Source organism: Echinops telfairi, unplaced genomic scaffold, assembly GCF_000313985.2.
Source record: "Echinops telfairi isolate 266 unplaced genomic scaffold, ASM31398v2 ScPeMD7_4;HRSCAF=17, whole genome shotgun sequence".
Classification (NCBI taxonomy): Eukaryota; Metazoa; Chordata; class Mammalia; order Afrosoricida; family Tenrecidae; genus Echinops; species Echinops telfairi.
In genome coordinates, this window is record NW_022103900.1 from 39602189 (window position 1) to 39612276 (window position 10088).

Consider the following 10088-nt stretch of genomic DNA (forward strand, 5'->3'; position numbering starts at 1 on the left):
GACATGTAACCACTATGTCATCAGGGCTCCTCCAGAGAATTTCAACACCTACTCATTATGAAAGCGCTGTGAGAAAGTTAGTTAAAGCTTGAACGAAAACACAGGAAAAGTTTTACCAGAGCCCTGCTCCGCCGTATCAATGCTCCTGCTCATTTCTCTCATCAAACAAGAACAATTTCGTGTACATTTCTATAGGAAAGCATTAAGCATCCACCTTACAGTTCCAATTTGGCTCCTTTTAACATTGTTTCCTGATCTTAAAAAATCTAAGGGCACTAATTTTTCTCTAGTTAACACTGTAAAAAAAGCATGCACCGACATGGCACACTCCCAGGGTCCGCAGCCCTGTAGGGATGGACTAAATGGCCGGCACCGTTGCTCACAAAGGGTCTTAAACGGCACAGAACTCATGTTGAGAGAGACAAGGTTTATATTTTATCGTTTATTTCCACTTTTCCACAAAGGAGTTCTAGGCACCAAAAGGCTATCAGAGCTGTTTCTAATATCTGCTTCTCTCTGTATTTCTGTTTCCTAAGTTTTAATAACAATCCACAAGACGAGGGGCACATCTGTTTCTACATATGTAGATGTGAGTCCTGTCTTCCAGAGACTGGCATCAGAAGCCTCACCCACTCACCTGGCTGGATTTGGTGCCAAATTCTCCTGCTACCACCTCTTCCTCGGCATCTAGGTCAGTGGCTGCCAGGACTTTCTGTAGAAGCTGCTGCTGCTCGTCTTTGGTTGAAAAGGCCAAATCTTCCTCCTCCATGCCAGCAAGCTTTGTGATCACCTGGAGAGCACACCGCAGCAGGCTTCCCTCTTATTCGCTCTCTGTGGGCCTCCTGTGCCCTCTCCTGGCTTTGCTCCCCTGGTCACCTTTCCGCACGTCCACTGCCCACTTTAGCCTACAATGAGGAGCTCACTTTTGCCATTCCCGACACCGGCTTTAGAAGCCACCTTTAATAGGCAGTGCTGCCAGACTGGCCACATACTCACCTCTCCTGCAAGAGAGAACTGGCAGCATCTATAGAAAACCAGTGCTTCCCTCAAGCCTAACCCACGACTATTTGCTACAGGAGGGTGAGGGTGGGAAGGGGTCCTGCAGAATTCCAGCATTGTGTACAGAGACAAGCGTCTCCGAGTCTCCCAGTGTTTGGTGGCTGCCTGTGGCTATTCTCAGGCTGCTGACGGACCCCACATCTCGTGGAGGTCAGGCCAACAAAAGTCGGTGCTACTTTCACTAGAGACCAAATGGATACTTACCTTAAAACTATAACCTTGATCTACCAAGAACCTCTGCCGCTTGGTTGAGTAAGCCATTTCCTGAGTGTCCTGGGACACGAGTGAGTAGAAAAAGGCGTTGTACTCCTCTGCAACCATACCTTGGGAGGGGAAGCAGGATAAGGTCAACACTTTTCACTAGAGTGCCCGGAGCTGAGGTCCAAGGCTAAGCGCAGGCAGCACAGTGGGCGAACACGGGAGTCAGAAGGATGATCCCTGTACTCTGCACAGGGACCCAGGACTTGATGACAGAGAGGGTCTCTCAAAGAGCCCCTGGTGATGGAGGATCTATTTCCTGAAGAGGCAACGCATGTACCAGTCACTCAGACCTTTCTGGACCAAATCTTCTCCACGGGAGCACCAACACAGTCGTACTGGCTGGGGAGAAATCAGGCTGTCTGCATGCTGCCACAAACCAAACCAAAGAAACGTGCCCCTAAAGTTGTCTCTGATTCACAGTGGCCCTACAGAACACAGTACAACTGCCCCCTGGGGCTTCTACAGGGGTAAATCTCTATGGGGACAGCTTCATCTTTCTTCCAAGGAGCAGCTCGTGGATTTGAACTGCCAACCTTGCAGTTAACAGGCCAATGTGAAACCCATTATGATACCAGGGCTCCCTATGCTGCCATACGCTACCTTAGAAATTCTGAGGTGCTCTGATGAGAGAAGTTTGCAGCAGTCATCAGAAAAGTCCTTCTCCAGAGTAGCTGTTTTGCTGGTCTTTCTCTTTAAATGTTTCTTAATTGCAAAGTAATCGATATAAGCAGGTGGCTAGACAGCTGATACATAAACCAAGAAGAATTTTCTCCGAAAGATATAGTTTATCTCTACTTTAAATTCCTTTAATGAACATAGTCATCAATGGGTAAGAATCATATCCTCCAGGAGATATCTTCCTGAGCTGCCTAAAAAACAGCTCAGAGGAAAAGAATTACTTTGGAATGGTACCATGAGAAACTCATCCTGTGATTCAATTTTTAAAGAAAGGCCTTTAAAACTCACTGCCATTGAATTGATGCCACCTCATAGACCCTGTGAGTTCCAAGACTGTAGCTCCTTACGGGAGTAGAAGCCGTCTTTCTCTCAAGGTGCACCTGGTGGGTTCAAACTGCCGACGTTGCAGTTAGCAGCCCAATTTTAACCACTAGGTCACCAGGGCTCCTCAAAGGTCTACCCTAACGTAAAGGATATATGCACCTCAGAATAATGAACCATTTGAAATATAGAGGGCAGCACTTGCTCAAGGACAAAGTCCAGAAAAGCTAGTGGAGACGTAGGAGTAGAAAAGGCAAGCAGAGAGAGGAAGTGAGAAAAGTGCTGGTGCACTGTGAGTGCTGCAATCAAACACATGAAACAAAATGTGTGCCAACTGGTGGACTTGGCAGAAAGTTTGACTTTGTGAGGTTGGGAAAGGAGCTCAGGTGGCACTGTGGGTTTGGTACTGGGTTGCCAACAGAAAGCCGACGGTGCAAACCTACCAGCCGTTCCACAGGAGAAAGCAGCAGCTGTGTGCTCCTGTAAAGATTCACCGACTCAGAGACCTATGGTCAGCTCTACGCTGCCTCAGTCCTCGGGCGTCAGAGCCAACTCTATGGCACGCAAAACAACACGGCTCTGGACAGGGAAAAGGGAAGACATGGCGGGCTACTAAATCATCACACAACTCTGAATATACTGAAAACCACTGAATTATACTCTCTAGTCAGTCAATGGTATGGTATGTGAATTGCATCTCAATAAAATACCTCTGTACCAAGAAGTATCACAGAGACAATGAACGAAAGTATCGGTGGCTGGTAAGACTTGATTCTACACAGAACTGAGAACATTTGGGTCACAGTTCAAAGACCAGCTGATTATGTGTCTGTGCCTTTGAATTCAATTGTTTCTTTGTTTTACAAGACGCTGAGAGACAAAGAGACAAATATTCTATGTCAAATAATATTTTGACTAAGAAAACAAAATTCTAATGAAATTCAAAGGAATTTTCATATTGGATTTACTTCTGTATTTTAAGAGGGAAATCTTTTGATTATAAAATTTATTATGGCAAACACAAAATAAACTCACTGTCACCGGCCAACTCCAACTCATGAAGCTGCTACGTAAGCTTTCTGAATTTTGTAAATCTTTACAGGAACAGGCAGCCCTATGGGTCTCCCTTTGAGCAACTGGTGGATTTGAACTGCCAATCTTAAGGTTAGCAGCCTAATGCTAACTAACACACTACACTACTTCACACTCTGCTGCCACAAGCACACCCACTCTGCTTAGAGGTCATCCATGTGAACTTCAGACAACTACCAAGGAAACGGTCATGGATTCACCCACAAAGGCCATTAACAAGGGCCAAAGAGATATATTGGTCCTTGCTTTGTGACTCCTTCCCTTCTGAATTAACCAACAAGTAAGAAGTCGCTGAAGCAAACAAGGCACTCCCTCTACCCTATTCCTCCCAGATACAGTGAAAAGGGAGGAACCCCCCCAGAGCATAGCAGGAAAGAGCATCTTTACCTTTTTTGGCTCGGAGGACACGCCCTAGTCTCTGGGCCTCTTGCCTCCGGGAGCCACCATGAGAAGAGATTTGAATGAGAACGTTTGCTTCTGGAAGATCAAATGATGTGTCTCCTACCTAAAGAAATGAGGCCGCTGTGAGTTTGGGGAGGTTTTAATTTCTGAGACAGGAAAAACACACACAAAAACTAACTGGCCTAGAATGTAAATAATCTTTCAAGATAATTTAGTAAAAGGAGTCACTGTCCTCTTCTTGACATACCCTGACACAGGTAAGGTAGTGAGTCTCGGAAATGCCTTTCTGGACCCAAGACCTAATCTGAATTCTCCTAAGAGAATGTATGTACCCTTTATACATAAAGACCAGCTCTGACCACAGTACCACCATCTGCCTGAAAGCATAATTGGTACTGAGGTGCTAGACACCCAAATATAAGCCCCATCACCAAGATGCATTCTTTAAGTGATTCCTTTTTTTAAAAAAACAACTAGAGAACAGGTTTGCACAAAACTGTCTCACCCACAAAGCCCAGCAGCACCTGTGGGACATGAGTTGGCAGGGGTGACACGGGCACTGGGTGACACTCATACTCAGACACTCTAATCACCGTGGGCACTAGACAAAGACTTGAAAATCTGGTACCTACTTACAATCACTCTATGGACAAATCTCACTACTTCTGGGCTTTCGGTCTGTTCCACACTGAATGTTCTACACTATCAGGCCACAACCTCTAACTGCAAATTAAGCCCACCACAGGGCTGGGCATGCATGAATCTGAATGGTGCTTATGCCACTCACTGTGATGTGGCAGGACAAAGGCTGTCTACAATATCAAAGAAACTAAATCCAGAAAGACAACGGAATCTGAATTGAATGCGTGCACAAGAAATGACTCTGATAAAGTAAATACAATTCAAAACTCCTGTAATCCAGTAAGAGGTAGAGAACACCTAGATCAAGCAAAGAATCGTGTATTACTGAGGAAATGACACTGGGAAGGTTGAAGTGTGTTGTGTGTGTGCGCATCCGCACACATCTGTCTGACTTTCTCCAGCTTCAGTAGGGAGGAGAATCTAACCCCACATTAGTCCAGGGCCAAATGCCACGGGGCAGCGGTCAGACAGGTTTTCACTCTTATCTTTATCTTACCCTTATCTGAAACCAAACTTTCCTCCTATGGGACTCTACTTCTCTGCTAGGTTCATTAATCCTTTGCAATGGCTACACAGAATTCAGACAGTTCTCAGGATTATGGGGGCTCATTAGAGAAGTAAATAGGTCACTACACGTCAGGATCAGAAAAGATCAACAATAGTCTTTTGTCCACAGCAGAGCCGCTTCTCAGCAGTCACGTCTCCCGGGTCGGTCTTCAGCCTCTCAGTCACATGACCCTCAGTCACAGCCAGGACTCCCACGCTGCCCACGATCTCAGCACTGTTCCTCTGCTCTGCCCAATGGGATTACGGTGAGGGCTCACCCAGGCTCCACAGGAGGCTTTTCCTTCCTGCTGACTGTGGGGTTCCTGTGTTTCTGAGGTGGCTCACTCTCATACACCCAGTGGAAGGGCAGAACTGACCCCTTCCACCGATGACTGTTTTACACACCTGATTTGTATGGTCTCACCTGACCACTTAGTGAGAGTCAGAAAGACACGGATGGAAGAGGCATGCTAATAATTTCAGTTCATCATAATTCTCCATAATACGATTTTAAAAAACAAAACATTTGCCCCCCATCCCTGCCCCAACAACGGACATGTGGGAACAGGGAATGGAAATGAAAACATGAGGTTCCTTAAACAAACATACACTTTCTGTCCAAAAATCATCCAGTGAACCCCCCAAGGATACCAGGTACTAACTGACACAACTCTAAGGGCTTCACCCTACAAACCTTGGATATGAAGATGGTGTTGATTTTGGGGTTGTGTTTGAAATTCTGCAGAATTTGCATCCTTTCTCCCTGGGAAGTTGGACCATAAATATAGGGCCTAGAAAACAACAAAGTTGTGTTAAAAACCAGAGAATCACTTCCCAGTAATTCTGAGAGCCCTTTTGTGGGAAAAAGGAGTATAAGAAAAGCTTCCTTCCAGTAGGAAGCCCACTACTGTCATACAAGAACATCTGGAGGGCAATAAAACGGACTGGCTACTAACACTACCTGCTCCTCTACACCCCCATCCATGCTCATCACCCACCAACGCAGGGCTTCTTGGTACAGGGAGACCTCTATTTGGGGGATTTATTCCTTTATCTTACGCTTTTCCCCATTTCTGTTTCCCTCTGGCCTCCTGTACCCACCAAAATTCAAACATCTCTCTTCTGAAAGACAAAACCCTCTCTGGCACCTGGGAACTCCATTCACCTGCCTCCTGTCTTGCAGTGCCCTGGTGACCAGCTTAGATACTTTCCCAAGGATCAGTAACACCAGTGTCTTTGAACAGTCAGGCTCTGAGCTGGGCACTAAACAAGGAAGGGATGAGTCAACCAGGGCCCAGTCTAGCACTGATGAGACACACACTACTCCTCTGGTTCCCCACTACCATGACCCCAGACCTGCCTTTCACTTAGGGCTAGATGGGAGCATGTGCACAGGTACATATAAGAGATAAGAGCTCAGGACACTCAGAATCAAGGAACAGGAATGGGAGTAGCAATACCAAGAGGATAGGGAGAAGGTGGGAAGAGGATGAAGGGGGAACCGATCGCAATGATCAACATATAACCTCACTCCCCCCTGGGGGTGGGGGTGGGGGATGAACAGAAACCATGGGGTAAGGGAGACAGCGGTCGGTCTAAGATATGAAAATAACAATAATTTATAATTTTATCAAGGGCTCATGAGTGGGGGGGTGGGTGGAGAAGAAGGGGAAAAAGAAGAGCTGATACCAAGGGCTCAAATAGAAAGTGAATGTTTAGAAAATAATGATGGCAACATATGTACAAATATGCCTGATACAACTGATGTATGGATTGTTATAAGACCTGTAAGAGACCACAATAAAATGATCTGTTAATAAAAACATTTTTTTAAGGTATCCATGCTCCCCCTATTTACATATGAAAACTGAAGGTCAACCGAGTAAGACTTCTTTGGTGCAAATGCCCGTTGATGGCTCCAGGCAGCACCATGTTCCACACGGCACTGTCAGCATGGTGCTGTTGGTGGTTACACGTGTGCTGAGGTGGCAAGTGAGACTGGCTCCACCCTCTGAGTGGCGCCGGTCACAGCCTGGGATGGTAAATGTTCCGAGGCAATGTGAGTTACACGCGAATGTCTAGGGTGCCATACAAGCCTCATCGTTGCATACATTTCACTGTGGGCGTGGACAGAAGCTCCCTCTTCAGAACAGCCTGTCTCTCTGGAAAAAGTACTCAACATCGGCAAGTCCCCTCCGCAGGAGAGCACGACATGCACAGGGCAACCATCCTCCCGGAGGAGGGCCCGGCACTCGCTGGACTTCTGATGCCAAGCGCACCGGCGCTGAGGCAGGTGGTGTGAGCTCCATTTTACCCAACAACCAAACCACGTGTTTAGAGAGGGAAACAACTTTCCCGATGTCACAGAATAAATATGAGGAAGAGTTGGGACGCAATCTGACTCCACAGCTGACAATGTTTCCAATATGCCATACCCCCACCAAACCCTAACAGACTGTCCTAAAAACACTTCTGTGACCTGAGCTTTACAAGCTATCGATGGGACCAATGCCTAGTACTGAATCTACTCCTCAAGTGCACATTAAAGCCAGACAGCCGCAGTAAGACAGTGCACATTTGAAAGTTAAAAAAAAAGTACGGTAACATATAGAAGTTGTGATCAGCATCAATGTACCCAGTGCAGCCAGGCTGCAGAACAAGAGCCCTGGGCAAAGTCACGAGCCTGCCCCACAGATCCTCAGGAGCCTCGGTGTGCAGACGCCAGGGGAGCCACTGAAGGAGGCCTCCGGGGGAATCTGGAAAGGACGAGCATGGGGGTGGGAGGGAGGAAAGGACTTCACCAAACAGGCACAACGCTCTGTCAAGAAGGGTGCCCACTGGGGTTCCAGTTCATATTTGCATGGGTTTGTTTACTACAAACAAAAACGTGCACAAACAGTCTGCAATTTGTAGATGGCTGCAGACAAGATTGCTCAGTAATAAACTTAAGGTGCCTTAAAAAATCCAGGGTCAGTTAAATTCATGGTCAACTCAAAAAGTGACAGTGACTGGTTATGGAATTCCAAAGGGGGCAATCTTGATGGTTTCTCTCAGAGGACACAGGACAGCCCCAGGAGCTTACAGAGGAAAAGGTGTAAGAGACGTGAAAACCGTATTGTTGGGAAGAGGGCTGCCAGGTTGCACCACAGGGAGTTTCCCATCACACGTAGTCCTCGAGGGTGGCAAGGGCTCTCCTATGAGAAGTTCCCTGGAAACCCTTCCCTGTCCACCCTTACAGCCCTGATCTTACCCCTTCAGGCTTTTGTTTGGTTGTTGTTCCTCAAACTCAAACAACAGGGAAAGGAACATAAACTGAGTTCCACGAGGATGCCAACATTACAGTACCGATGTGGTGTTGGTGTAAACTGCAAAGTAGAATTCATCAGGGAAGGACTAGAAATGTGAAAGCATCACCTTAAGAAACGTACAGCCCCAGATAAAGGTGATGCTAAGAAATATTACTCAAACAACCCACTGCCATCTATAGAGTCGACTCCAACTCATAGCTACCCTACACGGCAGAGTAGAATCGGCCTGGGAATTCTGAGATGCTAAATCTTTATGCAAGTAAAAGGCCTCATCCCAACTCTTCCTCATATTTAAGTGCAATAGCTTCACATTTTTATATTTTGTTTCATAAAAGTTTCTCTGATTTATATATATTTTTTAACTTACTCTCTTGCGGCCTTCTCAAGTATTAATGTAACAGGAAAGGCCTGGAAGGACACCCCCCCACAAAAGCAGAGAGCAGAAGCCGCTGCCGTGGACAGGAGCTGAAACAGACGCAGGCTAGCAAGGTGATCAAGCTGCAGACAGCATGTGGAAGCCCGGGATAGCAGGAGAAACCCCCAACAAAACCAGCCAATTTTCTCTGCAGAACACAGAATGGCTCCAGACTCCCAGTTGCCATGGAAGGTGGGGTGGTGGGGCAGGATTACAGATACAAGAGTTGGCCTGAGTAGCAGTCAGCTCCTAACCTCAGCAGCTGGAAGCTGCCTGCCTCACCCCTGGTAGAAAGTGGAGGCTTCCTTCCTAGGCTCTGAATGAGAAAGCTGTCCTCAGGGCCATCAGACAGAACTGAGGACAACGATGAGACAACATGAACAATCCAGGGAAAGGACTTCCTCGGTGCAAAGCTCACTCGGCTGTCTTCACCCTCTCTGTGATCTCAGATAAATTACCCAGTCCACAGGAAAACGATCTCTAGATACTGCAATCTCTGGACAATCACTTTTAGGTCAAGCCCATCGGTAAACAAGCCCACCAAGCTGTGGAGAGTCTTATCGGCTTTTCAGTGACTGACACTTGAACAAGAAATTAGAGCCAAGGATTAGCAAACTCCAAAAACAGGTGATAACAATCAGAAAAAAAGTTTAATTGAAGAGGTAGCTTAGAAAGAAAAAAAGCTTCAAGATATTGTACCCATGACACAAAAATGGTTTTCAGTAAAAAACTCTTGCAAGCTAACAAAAATGTTCAATACCTGGTTGGAAGACAAAGGGTTGAAAAATGGGAGTAAAAAGGAGAGTTTGAGAGGCTGCTCAGAAGATCTATCATCTGACCAAAAGAGACACTGAAGGGGGAAGCTAGAGAAAACCCAGAGGTGACAACCAAAGAAAAAATGTCTTGGGATCCGCGGACATGTGTGTCCGCAATGAAAGGGTCCACTTGTGCTCATTACAGCCAATGGACAAGTATCACACTACAGCACACCATTTTGAAATTTCTAAGAGGATGGGAAGAGTCTATCAATATTCTAGTGAGGGAAAATAAACCATGACCACCAGCACAAATCATACACAAAAAGGAAAGAATGAAAAGGCATCAGACTTTTTGAGGCCCAGTCAAACTACCATTCAAATAGAAGGGTTGAAAAGAGACACACGCAAACACTGCAGTCTCAAAAACTTCTCCCCGAATATCCCCTCTCAGGAATCTACCAGAGGATGCACCCCGTCAAAACAAATGACCAAAAGAGACCTGGAAAAGGGGCTCTCGCCCAGGGAACGGAACAATGACCAGACGAAGCCCCAGGATGGCGGCTGGGGCACCTCTCATCCCACTGGGAGAGCAGAGAGTCTGCACTC

The 10088-nt window shown here is 46.5% G+C and overlaps 1 protein-coding gene across 1 annotated transcript in view; it reads right to left on the reverse strand.

Moving 5' to 3' along the window:
• The window catches only part of ERCC3 (ERCC excision repair 3, TFIIH core complex helicase subunit), a 31000-nt gene that overhangs the window by 1662 nt on the left and 19250 nt on the right, over positions 1-10088 (reverse strand). The window contains exons 10-13 of the mRNA XM_045298322.1: positions 5696-5905; positions 3799-3916; positions 1264-1382; positions 638-790 (exon numbers count right to left, since the gene is read on the reverse strand). Coding sequence (XP_045154257.1) covers positions 638-790; positions 1264-1382; positions 3799-3916; positions 5696-5905 — 600 coding nt within the window. The remainder of the gene's footprint in view (positions 1-637; positions 791-1263; positions 1383-3798; positions 3917-5695; positions 5906-10088) is intronic.